The sequence below is a fragment of the Calidris pugnax genome, unplaced genomic scaffold, assembly GCF_001431845.1.
Source record: "Calidris pugnax isolate Ruff unplaced genomic scaffold, ASM143184v1 scaffold24, whole genome shotgun sequence".
Lineage (NCBI taxonomy): Eukaryota > Metazoa > Chordata > Aves > Charadriiformes > Scolopacidae > Calidris > Calidris pugnax.
Window position 1 is genome coordinate 31520469 of NW_015090922.1, and position 16210 is coordinate 31536678.

Here is a 16210-nt window from a genome sequence, read left to right on the forward strand (position 1 = left end):
ACCTGAAGATAAAAGGAAGGGAATTAAAAGTTAGTCACCAACTAAAATTTGATCCCAACACCAATATCCCCCAAAATACTAATTGGGGTGCATTTCTCTGCCATTTTAAACAGAATTATTTTCAAACACTTTAACGGTCCACCAACAAATGGACAAAATATAGCAAATTATTAATGATAATGAATGTATTCTGACAAACTCATTTAATTCTGTTAACTCTATACAGTTGCTCAGATAGTAGAGCAGATGTATTAAGAGATACTGAGTCTATGCTACCTAAGTGGGGATGTGGTATTTTTATTCCTCCCCATCTTTTTCCTTTTTAAAATAAGATTATTTGGAGAATTTAGGGTAATACACCGTTTTAGGAATAATTTTTCCTTCTTCTCTCTTTATAGAAAACTCTGTCTGAGAGAAATTAAAGTTCCCTGCTACTATGGAATGAAGTATTTCTTTACTTGCTATTAACTGAATTCAGGAAGGGGGTTTGCCACTAACCAGCAACTGACAGCTAGTGAGACGATGTCTGTTACAGTGACTTTACCCCAGGATGTATTGCAAGTAGACTCACAGACTGGGGCTGGAAGAGCTGGGGAGAACATTTACATGTTTGTGGGAAATTAATAAATGATGATATTATCATATGCTCACTGAATTTTGGTATGGGGCAACGGAAAATAACCATAAGCCGCTCGGAGACAGACCTACTGCATACTTTTGTCCTACTGAAATTTTTTATTATTGATTCACTAATTCTGAAAGGCAGAAGTTTGAAATACATTTTCTTTTTTACTGTATAAAATATAACGTGGGAACACGCTCACATACAGATAACAAGTATTTGTCATGTAAGTAGAACACTGATTTTTTTGCAATACTTTCAACAAAATATTGACTTTGAACCTTATTGTCCAGTGTTCATTAGAGATGTTTAGAATTTGTGTAAATCAATAACTGCAACTGAACAAACTAAGATCAAAGTCCTATAAAATCAACACTATGCAGCACCAAGGTCATATGCAATTCAGAACAAGCTGAAAAGAAAAAAATATTTAGAATCTGTAGAGGGTAGGGAAGGAAGAAACTATTGGAACTGCTTGTTCCATATTGACCAGTTAACCGAATTGTCATGGTTGCTTTATCATTCTCGCCTCACACAGCAAGTAAACGGCCTGAAATATTAGGAATGATGGACATTTCAATCCCATGTATATAAAAGAAGTCATCGGTAAAGCTGCTAATTTTATCATCCTTTGGTCAGAAGTTAGCTTGCTTTATATGAATTCACTGAAATTATTTTCTGCTTACAAAATGATTTACAGCTTTCTGACACTGAGAAGAGATTTATCAGTTGCGTACAAAATAAAGAAGCAAAAACCCCAATAAACTGAGAAAAGAACTTTCTATTCTCTTCAGTTTTCTACTAAAAGGGTATCGCAAAATAGGAAGTTCTCTCTTCCAAAGATGACTGGAAATTAATTCATGTTGAAGTGAGCACAAACAAATCTGGTATTTATGGGAGCCCAAGTGACATATAATAGGCATCAACATCTATTTGTTTTTTTCTACCCTTGCCTATGTATCCACCATCTAATATGACACAAACATTAAGATTTCATTTTCAGTCATCTTATTAATACAACTAAGCACACATATTTAATAAATGCAAAACATGTTTAAAATGTTTCAGAGCTACACCATTTGAGCAGTGTTCCTAGGCAGTTTTGATATCCCTGAGATAAGACTGTTGCTTCAAATTCTTTTCGTTGAGCCCTACGACCTCTACCTTGCAAACACAACCACAGCACAAGCGACAAGAGTCTCCAGTCATCCGCGTACAAAGGTCTTACCTAATACACCACTAGGTTCAATAGGATACTCAAGGATTGATGTAGCTGGTGCCAGCGTGTAGGGGTACTCGTATGGGGTGTAAATTAAACCAGCTTCGGGTCCAGGTGGAACTATTGCAGCGGTGGGATGAGGAGTTCCGTTTGGCATGACAGCGGTTTGTATTTGTCTGATCAAAGGCATTATGGTAGGGCCAGCTGGCGTAGGAGTACGCAGGGCAGCTGGTGGGAGAACAGGCGCAGGCCCAGTAATAATCCTTGGAGCCTGGGCTGTTGCTGCAAGAGAAAAGGCAAGGGCTGCTACAGTAAGCAAAGAAATTCAGAGGAAAGTATGGAGATAGCAGTACAAAACGTGGAAAGAATGGGAAAAAAAGGGGAAAAGTAGGAAAGAAGAAAAATAAAAGGAAATCATTAGTACATGCGCTGATCACACAGTGCCAAAGCACACCATTCAAATGCAAACAGCTTTCCATTTTCCAGTGTGATTAAGTATGAACATGCAAAATAAAAAAGCCATTGTAAAACAGTGAGGTAGATTTCTCAAACAGGTTACACAGCACAAAAGCTCCATTTAGACCATAATTCTTCATTTATGCTATCAAGACTGCATGAGACTGAGATGCATGCAGGAGATACAAGGAAAATACTGTCATAATCAAATACAGAGTACAAAATTTAGTGCAACCATAGAGTCCACAGATACTCAGTTATGCAGAGCTGTCATGAGTCTACAGTTTTTATACATCCTAAAACTGTATTTAAACATATACACGATTCCAGTTTCCAGGATTAGTGAAGTTAAAGGTGACCTGGATACACAGTGCATCTCCTCTCCTACCCTAGCATGAATAAAATAGACTCAAAAGTGATTTCTATATCAAACTCCCCAAAATAAAATACTTTCTTGGTATTAGAAGTTCACTATGGTCTTGCTCAGGCTAAAGAAAAAAGGTGCTTTTTTCTTTTTTTTTTTTTTTTTTTAAAAAGGGTGCTAGCACATTTAATTAAGTGTTTCTTGAAGCCTGTTGGCACACAAGATGAACAACTTCTTAAGCACTAACACATCAGCTTGTAACAGGCAATCTTAAAGGCTTAGATTCTTATAGATTTCTGAGCATTACTGTTGCTCTACACTTATTTAATTAACTTACAGGTGGTCTGAAAAGAGAAATGTGGGGGAAGTTTTTCAGATTTGGGACTGTTGTGGTTTTTTAATTATTGTTATTTTTTAAACAAAAATGCTCAGACTTAGTGTATAAGTAAAAAAAACAAACCCTCAAACACTTTCATTTCCTTTCTGAAAGGGAAATAAACCAATATGGCTTCTACATCTTCAAGTTTTAAGTAAAATCAAAACACAATCAGTGAAATTGTCTTATTATCAAAAACTGAATATTAGTGTGGAAATCTCTAGCCAAAAAATGAAAAAAAATTCCATCATCCCACTTATACTGATACAATAGACCAATGGGAATAGCTCAGACAAATAAATTGCTCAAATTAATATAAAGGTTTCTAATGCATCGCTTCCATTAATTTAAGCTAATCTGAAAGCTATTTTACACATAAATTTGCAACAATTTAGAGACTAAAATATATTTAAAACTGATCTAGCTTTATATGTTATGCTGTTCATTAGAGCTGAAAGATTTACCACTACCATTGTAATGGTAAAAGCCCTTGCTTACGTCTCTTTTCAAATGAGAGTAATTGCACTGGTGTAAGCACTCTCAAATTGACTTAACTGCATTCCAACCTTTAAACATATTCAACACTGAAATGGTGACTGTGTGGAGAAACAAATTTGCAAATATCAGTAGGCCCTTAGTGAAAAGACTGGTTTAACTATGCTTACATTTGATATCTGTATCACAGCTACAGCAAAAATTTACTTTGGAACAGAATCAGCAACTACACTTTCAGGAGGAGAAATAAGATTTTCAACTAGAGAAAGTAATTTGTATCACACATAATAGGTATATGGTCTCATTAGTAGGTGTATGTAATTAATTTTCAAGTGTAAACCTGTGCATACATGCATTTGCAAAAGCATTCTCACACAAATGTAATGGAAGAAATCATAAAAATGGCTCATTACATCACTGATCCCTGTGAACTCAGCTGTGAAATCAGTTGATGAATTGTTGGAAAAACATAACATTGGGGGGACACATGCAAGCAAGATGAAAGAAAGGGATATAATACAGAAAAATGTATTCACAGTATCCTGAACATCTGTAATGCTTTCAAATTAAATCTCTAAAAATAAAATTGAAAAGCAGTCCATTGTCCTTTATATGCAACTAAGGAAAGAATGACTATAAAGTAGAAAAATATAGCTTATGGGTTGAATTTTCTTTAACTGTATATTTGTAAATATTTCAACCCAGACACACTGTTTAAAAAAGGAGGGGCTCCTAGGGGGAAACCCAAACAAAAAAACCCCCGAAACTGACATAACTTGTCTCCAGAAGATCTTTGCAATGGCTACCAACTGTTCTGTTGATTTCTTACTTCCCTCCAACCTCCAGCACAGTTGTACTGTACATTTGCCAACAAGTAGCTTTAGGAATCAAAACCCGCAAACATTACAATGGCATTGACCCTCGAGCTTATGACATGCTTACGTGATTTGATGTTGGCATCTCTGTAGGTGCCATTCAGAATTGCAAGCTCCATCAGCTGCATCTTTTTAAGGCTGTCTTCTCCTTCTGCCTGCGTGTGAAAAGATGAGAAGAACATCAGTGTTATTAACTCACTAATGCAGAAGATCTAACTGATGTAGAATAAAATGCTTTCAAGTTTTAACCAAGAAAAATACTTGCTTACAATCAGGCACAAAACCAGTAACCTTTGTTAACTTGTCCGTAAAATTAAGTGCAAGCTGCCTGTTGTCTATCATTAAGTGCTGTCAATAAATACCTTTAGTTTTGAAAAAGGCTCACACCAGAAAACTTTTTCTCAAGTTTTAGTAAACATTTTCATGTGCTCCTAACGGGATCTTCTAAAAAATAGTATTATTGGGCTAGAGGAGGAAAGGACACCACAAATTTTTAGCAGCTTCCAATTTATTGTAACTTGCTCCACAGAAGTTGATACTGACTGCTTCAGGAAGGGGAGCCAAAAAAAACCAACAAAAAACCAAAGTTTGAGTAGCATTCCAAACAGGACATCAACAACTGCTGTAAGACAGAATTCGTAATTCTGGCACATGTAGTTGTATTCCGATAGGAATATAACTACTATCTACATAATATACATTGGTTTTGGTTTTGTGTCAATATAACTAACTTCCCTGAAGTTATCTATGCCATTGGTATCCTGCAGTTCGCATAAATATTATGCTGTATTCAGTAAAAAAGCTCGCTTTTTTTCAGTTGCTAACAAAAATATTTCCAATTAGTACAATTTTAGTTTTAAGAGCAGACATTTTCTGATCCGTCTTTCTAGAAATACTACCATTTGTTTATTCTACATCCTATCAACCAGAAAACAAGATTATGATATAGGAAACCCAAGAGAGATGGTCGCGTGTACATTAATGTTAAGCTTGTATTGAATGACACTGGTGAAATTCTCAGTCAGATGGAAAAGAGGGCAACTTGAGTGTCAGCTGCATTGCATTCTTCCTTTGCTAAGCACGTTTTCTTATAGGTTTATTTATCTTGTCTATTCACACAATGTTTTCCAGATATTTGGAACAACATTTCCCAAGTTAATTGAAACCTGGTTAATAACATACTGTGCCATCCACTCTGAAAATCTTAAAGTCTGATTTCAGAGAGTTGTTCACTTGTCTTAAACTACAACTCTTACAGATGGTTTGAACTAGGACTTCCAAGAGCATGAGTGATTACAAAAAATGGAATTAAAAGCCACAAAGAATAGCATCCACCACCAATAATAAAAAAAAAATTATATGAAATAACTTTGTGTCTATTACAGCACTGCACCAGTGAAACATCCTCTCAAACTAGTTAAGAGTTCATAGGATTATCCACATGCACTGTTCTGAATGTATAGGGAAATATTTTTCAAGATACTTTGCAGCAAAACATTGTTATACATACTTTAACTCCCAAACTACAAAGAAGCAATTTACTAAATTACAAGACATAAGACCTATTTAAAATGCATCTAAGCAAATACAGTACTTAGTGTGAGGTATGCTCAAGGACCACCACCCCTTGCAGTGGAAACTAACATCTAATTTTTATCAACAACTTAAAATCAACATACTAAGATGGGTCAACACTAAATTCCTTTCAGATGTCAAAAACGAAAGTCCTAATTGTGATACTGACAACTTGCATAAACACAAAGATTACACACAAAGATTACACACAGTAATTTATGTTGTTGTTAAGCATTCAGAAAATACTGAGTTAGACATTTTCTTTATATATTAAATACTGTCTGAAAGACCAAGCTAATGTTAAAATTGAAAAAGTAAATACACATTCAATTATGATTTTAACTGCAAATTAATTGTACAGTTAAGTACTGCAATATCCAGAAACCTCAGACTCCATAGTCATTAAAATGAGACTGTCTGGAACACAAAATATACTGATTACAGCATGCTTAATATGACATACTCAGAATAGACTTACAACTTACATGAAAACTATTATTCTATTGCATCTTTGCTGATAAATTACCTAGACAATCATGATACAACAAAAACAATTCCAAATCTATCTGCCTACCCAGAGCTCACAAATTCTTGTCATTCTGGATATACCTTATCTAATTTATTTTAGCAATAAAGATTTTTAACACATTGATCCCTCTTTTCCCCTCTCCCCATAATGGTTATACTTTGTTATTGGCTTTTTGCTTGGGTTCCTTTATTTATTTATTTATTTGAAAGCGTGTAACAAAAAAACCTCCTCACAATGTCAGCTACATCCCCCATATAGTTCCATTAATGTTACTAAAATTGCTCACTTCCTTCAAATAAGAGTTCAGGTGATTGATCTGACACCATTAATGAGTCTCAGTAAATGCTGAATCTTACATTCCACTTGCTAGGATAATTTTAGAAACTCTAATCCCAGATTTCGCACCGCAGTGAATATTTCCCAAATGTAACTATTTATAGGATAATAATTTTTTGGCAGAAAACATTTTTTTCCCTTCTGACATCCCCAAAAGAAGGAATTATAACAACTTAAAGGCAATAAAAGACAGACAAAGCAATTGTTCTTACACTTTCCTGTATGTCACTATGCTTCCTATGAGAAAAGATGTTGCAATTATCTAGATTTTACAAAGTATGTTTACAAAAATAATAATGTCCTTCAGCAAACAAAGCAGACGAAGTCCTTAACTTGTGTTTTTGAGATTTACTTCTCTGGAGTACTGCTCAGCAGTTGATAAACTTGCTCTTTTAAACAATCTCTAAAACATAGATTAAAACTTTTAAGAGTGTATCAGTGATAATTCACAGATGCCAGATGTGAACTTTACCAGACATTGATGCTGTCTTTCAATTTCTGGTATTTTGGTTTTTAAAGCATCAGACAGAGAAAAAAAAAAACAACAATGCTAGCAACCCCCCTCCCACTTCAAAAATCTCTTTAATGCTCAGTACAAGGGCATCATTCCGACTCCTCCCAGAAGATGGCACTGTTTATTACACAATACTATCTCCTCAAGACATGGGTGCTAGCAGTGTTTGCACACCCCAGGAGTACTGCTCACAACCCTGCCACCCCTCACACCCTACGCCTCCAACAGTCACTTGCCACCAAGTGGTCAGGACCCTTTCCAATACGCTGTCACGTCCTTCGTTCTCTGGTGTCAAGCTCTCCGCATGTTGGCGAACATCATTCACCAATAACCAAGCCCTCAAATTTCCAAGAGCTGGGATAGAGCAATGGGCGCATGGTTTTGCCTGCCCTATCCTCTCCCTTCCTTGCTGACAGATGATCAAACACACCGCTGCAATCTATCTTAGCTGCAGGCATTTCTGCAGGCACTCTCTGGTACAGCAAAGAGAGGTTGCATCAGGGATACAAAGGCAATCTCTAAAGGGACAGTACATTACCTGTACAATAGCTACAACAAAGCTCAGTCATTTGTACCAAGAGGAAGCTACTTTGAGCAAACATCAATAAGGTCACTGAAAGCCAGATTTGCATTACTAAGTTGAAGCTCAAGTGATTGACTCAAACCTCTCATCCTCTTCAATCTCCAGTGCTTTCCTTGTATTTCGCATGTACAAAATAACATGCAGATTAAGAAAAAACCTTAAATGGTATCTTGAAACATAATTCTTTAAATGTAAGCCCTGGCAACTGCTCACTGAATACAAATACTGAAGAGACACAAGCAGTAAATCCTGACAAAGCCAACTGTGCACAGAAAACAGCAGTTACCGTTCTGTGAACACACAGCCAACACTCCTCACAGTAGCCCCACTCTATTTGGGATGGCAATAAAAAGACCTGAAGGAGACAAAATGCCACTGATCACTATCATTTTAAGTAACTTGTTTTCTAATCTTTATCAGAGTAGGATTAATAGTCACAAGGTTCAAAATGCTAGTAACAACCGCGAGTGCCACTTAACACGAAGTCTCTGGGGAAACACTCCCCAAAATAAAACAATTTCAAATGAAATACACAATGCTGACCATACTGATGCCCAGTTAAAACCACAATTCTGTCTCCTACATTGGGCAATACTGTCTGTTTAAAAAAAATAAAAAGAGGAATGCAGTTATGTAATAAATTGCTATTAGTAGGAGCTTGTTTCATGTCATGAAACAGGGAGCTCAGATAAAGCACTCCATTTAATTTTTTTAATGACTTCTTTTCATCAATGTCCAAGCTATACTTCAACCTCAGAAACCCCAAGATCCTCAGGGAATTCTTTTAACTAATGCTTCTGAAATTATTATTAGGCACTTAAATGCCTCAGATTCTCATACGCATACAGTATGCCTTTAAGAGTATCATACAGTTTAACTTCTTATTTATACACAAAACATACACAGACTAGATAGATCTGGTATCAAGGTGGCAGACAGACAGGCATACAGACTCCAAAAGGAAGCGCATCCACTGTGCTACGTCAATGAAGACTTCAGAAGTTAACAACAGTCTTCAGAGGTGACAAGCAGACTGTTAAGATTCTGTGTACAGTCAACTCTGAGAAGCCTATAATAGATTACAGTAGAGCAGGAAAGAAAGATACTATCTTAAAAGAAAAGAAGCATCAAGTAGCAATGTATACTACAGAGCAGAGATCCATGAGCCAGCACCCAGTGGAGCCCATAGTGCCCTGCCATACGGCTGCCGGACCCAAACTGGCCCGCATGGAAGGTGACACCAGCTGAGTTAATTCACGAACCAAACAACCCACTCACCCGTAGGATAGCAGGGATACCTTATCCTGACACAGCTCCTTGAGTCTCATAGTCTTACCTGGCTAAATCTCAGAACATATCCCTATTCTTGTTGTTACCATCACAGGTAGAGAAGGCTTTCAGCACTGCTGTACAAAAATACCTACTTTCCCTGTATAATGCTCATTTTCCTTTTAAAGTAGCTACTTTGGAAAATATAATAAATATACTTTTTTCCTACATTCATAATACTATAGATATGCTGATTGACACTCTAGCTTCCAAACGTCATCCAGTTTGGGTGACATTTTTTTAGTCCTGTCACACATCCCCACACTTCAGCTGAATTCTCATGAACTGACCTGAGCCCAACCCTAGGAAAGGTTGCTGTCAGTTTAATCTTGCACCAAATGCAGCCAAGTCTGGTTTTGGTTAAGGGAACAGTCTTTCGTAAGCTGTTTCAGAACTCTCAGGATCAGAGCAGGAGCAGCGAATGGGAAGAAGAAATGATGATGAAGCAAAATGAAGGATAAATCAACTGCAAATACATAGGGCAAAAGTCAGTCTTGATCTTTTCTCCAGTGGGCTTGTCCCACCAAGCTCAGGGAAAGAACAAGCTGGCAGTCTCAGCAACACATGAGCACCAAAGAGCAGCACCTACCTTCCAACCACCTCAGCAACTTCTCCTGCAGTCTGCCTTCCTGCACGCCCCACACCTCCTCTAGTTAAAGATCAGTACTCAACAGCAGCTTGGCAACCTTTCCCTCCACCCTGGGAGACCTCTTCTAGCCACCACATTTTGTCTAAGTCCATATGCTTTTCTCCATATTTACTTCAGGCAGAGAATTTTGCTAATAAGACATCGTATAATTTAGTAATCAGGTAAGGCATTAAATTATTTTACACACACTCCAAACAGAAGGGCAGAGAACACGGCAGTTATGGAAGAACACTATACTAATGTCATTTATAGTCGCCACATACAAGAAACCTAACTTTTCTACCACTGTAGCTCGGAAATACACACGCTAAATACAAAGACCTATATTAGTCTTTAAACTGCACCTCTGCATAGTGTAAGTTACCTGCAATGTATTAATTTAATCCAAATTTGATAAAACCTACTGGCACCACTGAAATATTTTGCTGTTACTGATCTTATCCTTCTTATCCAGGAGGGGCTGCTGCCCCTCAGGGGTCTGTCACCCTGCCTTGCTGCAGTCCCCCAGCTGCTATAGAGCCGCACAGCTGCAGCTTGGAGGCTTGTGCTGTGACACTCGCTGGACTCTCGGGGCTCTGGAATGCTTTTATCTCCCTGACAAAGAAAAATGTTCCACTGCAATTCACTTGTAGATCAGTAAGTATTCCTAACATACCATGCACCAGTCAAACAGCCTTTACACATGAATGTCTCCATTCAGGGATAAAAACCTTCCATTCATAATCTATAAACAAAAAAAACTCACAAACAATATACTACAAATTCCTAGACATACACGTATTAAAACAAAAAACAGATCTCAGACATCAACATATATTGAAAAATATATTATAACATGTCAACAGGGCTAAACCACACTGGAGTCTCTGAAGTGAAGGCATACACACTTAAAATCTATTTTATGTTTGGAAAGTCTTTTTTTTTTATAGCTGTTAAAAGACTGAAGTATCTATGGCAATGAAATTCTCACCAAGATGACAGGTAATCAGACGTAAAACAAAAGCTTTTTAAAAGAATCTGAATGTGAGTACCTAAACTATTAATCAATTACCTACTGCAAGATTTCCCTTTTGTAAAGGCTAACTTACTTCTGGCAAGCTATTCCATTACTCAGTGTTAAGGAAAACATCCCATCATCCCTCAAAAAAAGACTTCCAAGTTTCCCAGGCCCAGAATGTAAATATTGATAGTTAGGAGTTGTTGGTAAACTGTTAACTTAGACTTCCTCATTCTTGATGATACACTTCTGATGGTGACAGAGCAGAAAGCCTACAACATCACTTTGTTCTTGCCGAGGAGAATTTGCCAAAGAGCTCTTTTTGGCCATAATTTGGCAGCTATTTCTATATCAGAGGAAACTTTTCCAAATACTTTTGAAACAAAATAAAGCACTACCTTAAGACCAGAGATATTTCTTAGGGCCCTGTAAGCCATTAACTACACTGGCATTGCAGAGGTGGCAAGCTATAGCTCAGTTATTTCTCTATTTCCTTTTCAATACTGATGCACAGTACTATGCCTATGAGGACAGGCAAAGATAAATTAGCATCATTATTTCTTCTGGGCAACACAGTCTGCTTATCTTCTTCAAAGCAAGCTCTCAGTTCAAATGATATGCAAAGACGACTGTGCTGTTTGACTTGACAAATTCATTGGTCATAATGTTAAAGATACACAAGGGGGAAAAGGCAGCATATCTTTTTACACTTCCCATCACCTTATCTGACGTATCCCTGTTTAATCATGATACTTGGCTTACCAGTAATATTTTCGAGAGTCCTTATGCCCTCCCTCCCCCACTTTCCGTTTGTGCAAGAAGAAAATACAGATAAGGTTCAGAAAAATCAGCATGAAGTGCATTTTATAAGCCAGACTCAAATACAGCTCCAGTGGAACTTACAGGTTTGCTTCACCACACATACACCCTCTGAGTACTAGTTGGGTGGGTGGGTAAGGGGTGTTGGGGAAACCACCAGTAGCATTCTGCTGGACCTTAACAGATTTTTACGTCTGTCCCAACATTTCTTTAGGACAGAGGTGATAGGCTTGTATTTAAATCACAGCATTTTGGGCTTTCAAGAAAATAAGATTCCTCAGGTCAGTTATACTAGACACAGAAATACTTAATTCCAATTAATACTTAATTTTGCTTAGCTTTTTTTTTTTTTTTTTATCCTGTGTCAAAGTGATGTTATAGAGCAGGATCACAGTGTTATAAAATGTTTATACACAATCTGTGGTTACACTATTTTGGTATGCTTATGTTTCCTTTTAAGGGAAATATTAAATCACCACACAACCAAAGTGGTTTGTTGGATTTACTTATTTTACAATGAAAGTTTATTTTTCCATAAAAATTAGGAGTAAGTTTGGGTTAAAGGAAATGTAAGGGGTGGACAGTAAGAGTGTTCCTGTGGGAACCCATCCATTTTGATGTTAGGCTCTTTCCCTCACACCTCAACCTTTTAATGGTGTCAATAACATCAATGACAACAATCTCTATCCACCACACCTAACAGCTTCAGTAATTCACGAACAGGAATGCCTCTTTCGTGACATATATATATACACCAACCCCCCAAAAATCCTAAAAGAAAAAAACACTTATACAATGCCTTTGAAAATGTTTTAAATGAGACAGAATTATACTGAAATACTTTAAGATTTATTTGTTAGCATAGACCTTTGCTAACATTTGTATTAAGATTCAAATCAAATTGCTGTCAATAATGCAATCTAAGGCATTAGATCTATTTTTAGCAACATGCACGCTCAGTTGAAAAACTTTCAGAGCTAACATTTTATTTTTGGAATTTCCAATTCTGGAATGCCAGGCATTCAAAATTCCTCCTCACTGGTTAGCTTAATTCTGAAAGAATGAGCTAAACCATAAGCACACTGAATGAGATGCTACCAGGCAAGCCTCTGGTACAAATTTCCTACACACGGCCCTACCAGCAACATCCCGAGTACTATGCACACCCCAGGAATCCGAACCGAGCAGAAATCAAACACGATCTATATTATACAGCTCTTTATTCCTGCTGTAGCCTTTCAAACAGACTGAATGGTGCCAAAACACTTTGAGACTGCGTTGACGCACTCCACTTTTATCAGGACAAATGCTTTAATCCCACCCTGTGTTTTAAGTAAATTATAAAAATAATGTAACCAATTTACACTACACAGCTACTTATGGTAAACATAAGCTGTGGTTGTTCTAACAGGTACAAATTAGAGGCAGTTGTCAGAAAAATAACAATGGGATGATTAGTTAAAATACCTGTAAATAAGGCTGGCCTGACTTGTAACATTTATTTTTCCTCTGTCATTCCACAAGGTTTCTATTAAAAGTTTGAGTTTATACACTCTGAGTGATTGTAAATTTCCCTTAAGTGCAAAGACACTGAACTTGGGTATCTGGGGCCGAGGGTGGGGTGGTGGTGGGGGTGGAGGGGCAGCTACAAACCCCATTAAGGAGTTTCAAAACTAGTATTTTGTTCAAACTCTAGAGACTCCAATACCAGCTAATTTTGCTTCCAGCTATGCTAATGTTTTAGTACATAAACAAACCCTTTCATTCTTAAAATGGTACTAAAATATGACCCCACGTTTTCATATGGAAAACATGTCCTTTGTGTTTTTAATCTATTGCTACCCAGAAAAAAAATTGTAAGAAAAATGGCATTTCATATCAAATTTAGTAACCTAGAAAGAACATAGAAAGTCTCTCTCTTTAGAGCAACAAAAGAAAACCAACTGCTGGTGAGGAGTACAAAGACTGCTGCTGTGAATTAGTACACGTCTTTCAACTATACCTGCTCTTAAGTGTTTCATTAAACACTTAATTCAGTGCTGCAGACTACCACATAGGAACTCAAGCTGCAGAAGTAACTTTTAAGACATTTTTATCTTCAGCTTGAGATGTCATGAAAAGGTAATACTGACTAATTAAAATAAATTCATGTATTGCAATACAGAGTTAAACCATGAATGTTCAGGCTTATCCAATTATAAAATGTTAGTATTCAGGGAGCAGTGGTCTTCCGATTGCTTCTTAGACTGTCACACTGCTGCAGTCACATTTTCAACAAGAATCATGACAGCTCAAGATGATTAAAAGAATTGTTTCTGCATTTCACCTACGCTCCCTTTTGTAAAATGTTTGCATAAATTGTTTTATTTTCAAGATAACAGGAAGTGCAATGGCACAGTTTTGTTGATACTGTCTTCTTCTACACAAACACAACCCCTAAGGTGGAGTAGTATAATGACTGTTTAATTTAGAACTCTGTATAAGGCTACCATCTAGATTTTTTTTTTTTATGTAAGATGCCCAAAAATTCAACTGACCAAAGTTCTAAATTGTTCTGAAAACATAACACTGAAAGTTCAAAAGCACCTATGCAGTCAGTATATACCGTCAGTGCTGCTAAAAAGTGAATGAGTACTAAAAGCTCACAATTACTTCCAGCTGTTTACCTGTAGATCTATTGAACATAATATCACATATATGTCTTATGTGCATTTTCCCTGCACTCTAATATAAATATTACTGTTTAAAAATTGACCATAAACACCACAGACACCTCTCCTGCTCTTCTTGAACTCTCGGAAATGATGAAGTCCAGAAGGAGGGGGTGGTAGTATTCCAACTGGCTGGTCTGCTCTCTCCTACGGCTGGCTAAAACCCACTTTCACACAGCTTAAAAACACAGAGAAGTGAAAAAACAAATTCTGTGCACTCTCTTTAGGGGACAAATATGTCAATCATATGACCTTCCGTTTGAAAGCTCAAGCTGCTCAAGGCAGCGTGTTGCTAGGAAGAAAGCTTTCTTTGCTATTTATTGAGCTTTCTTTTCAGCTTTTAGAGACCAGCCAATGCTTATTTTCCAGAGACAAGAGGGAGAACTCGGCACTGCCTGGCGGAGGCTGGCACAAAGGGCCTTTGAGGAGCACCTCTTCCCCAGGGAGCCGCACCACTGGCCCCACCTGACCAAGGAACCACATTCCCCTCTTCACAAATAGAGCTGTAACCTGTGGCTTTCTCAGGGGCAAGTAACCCTTCCTGCCCCAAAAATGAAAGGGGAGTGATTCTTGATGCTGAGGGCTGTTAGTAGGAGCGTGTGCTGCAGAAGAGCAACCTTGTGCGTGTACTGTTAGCTGTCCACCAGGTAAGAGCATCACCTATAACACAAACATTTGATGATAAACTGAAAAAAGGAGGCTTAGACTCCAGGTAGCCCTGAATGTTTATTCATGCTGTCACGTAGGAGCCGAGGGAAGGCATGAAAGTTTCAGTTTGTGTCATTATTTTATTTCTATGAAACATGATTTTAGCATTAAAAATAATTTTAAAAGCCCTATAACGCAAAATCTCATACATTTAGCCAGAACACTTCTGGCATTTTTAAGTTATTAGCATATTATGGCATATTAAGTATAAGAAAAACAAATATACATGCATCAGATTTTCATTTTGTTATCAATTCCTTTAATCTTAGCAACTTTAGTTACAAAAGATTAGTGGATTCTTAGTAAATCATTAAAAATCATGCAACATACTTCAGTTTCTTGTAACTACTCCAGAATAGCAGAAGTGATAATAATTTGACTTTTTTTTAAAGGCAGTCACATAATTTTCCAGTGCAATCATCCAGATTAATTCAAACATGCACAAGTCTTTCTTTAATTATTCATTATAGTTCTTGGAAAAAAAATGGAACTTGGGAGCTGGAGTAAGACACATTGGTTGTGTTAAAGAAAATTAAACCAGCTTCTTATTTCAGGATATTCACCTCTGGCATTAGAATTTATCACATCCTTAAAGGTCAGTCTTTAAACATCCAGAATTTGACAAATAAGAACCACCTATTTTTCATAATGTAGTCACGCCAAAGATGTTCCTTACGATATTCAACTTTGTATATGAAATTTTATTCTGCTGCATGGCTTAAGGGCAGATTATAAATCCTTAATATTAAAATTAGGAGACATTAACAGTAACAATAACTTAGTTTTGAAAGTATGACTAATACTTTAAGAAAAAACCCTTATATTCTGAAGAAGTTACTCAATTACAATAAAAATACCTTTCCATTATTTACCAATTTGCACCAGAAATGTGTCAGCCATTTATATATAAAGCACAGTTTTGAGAAACTTTCCTAAAACTGTTGTTTAATTAAAAAAAAACCCAAAACTAAACCCCACAACAACAACAACAAAAACCCCTAATACATCAAAACAATAGTTTCCATAAAAACCGCTTTCTGGCGTCCCCTGCCC

General features: G+C 36.9%; 1 protein-coding gene across 2 annotated transcripts in view; it reads right to left on the reverse strand.

Annotated features, from left to right (window-relative positions):
* Nucleotides 1-16210, reverse strand: part of QKI (QKI, KH domain containing, RNA binding) — a 144887-nt gene that overhangs the window by 8791 nt on the left and 119886 nt on the right. Inside the window, exons 6-7 of one of the 2 annotated variants that reach the window (XM_014950607.1) lie at nt 4475-4562; nt 1851-2144 (exon numbers count right to left, since the gene is read on the reverse strand). In XM_014950607.1, the coding sequence (XP_014806093.1) occupies nt 1851-2144; nt 4475-4562 (382 nt within the window). The remainder of the gene's footprint in view (nt 1-1850; nt 2145-4474; nt 4563-16210) is intronic. The other variant, XM_014950608.1, reaches the window with a different exon arrangement.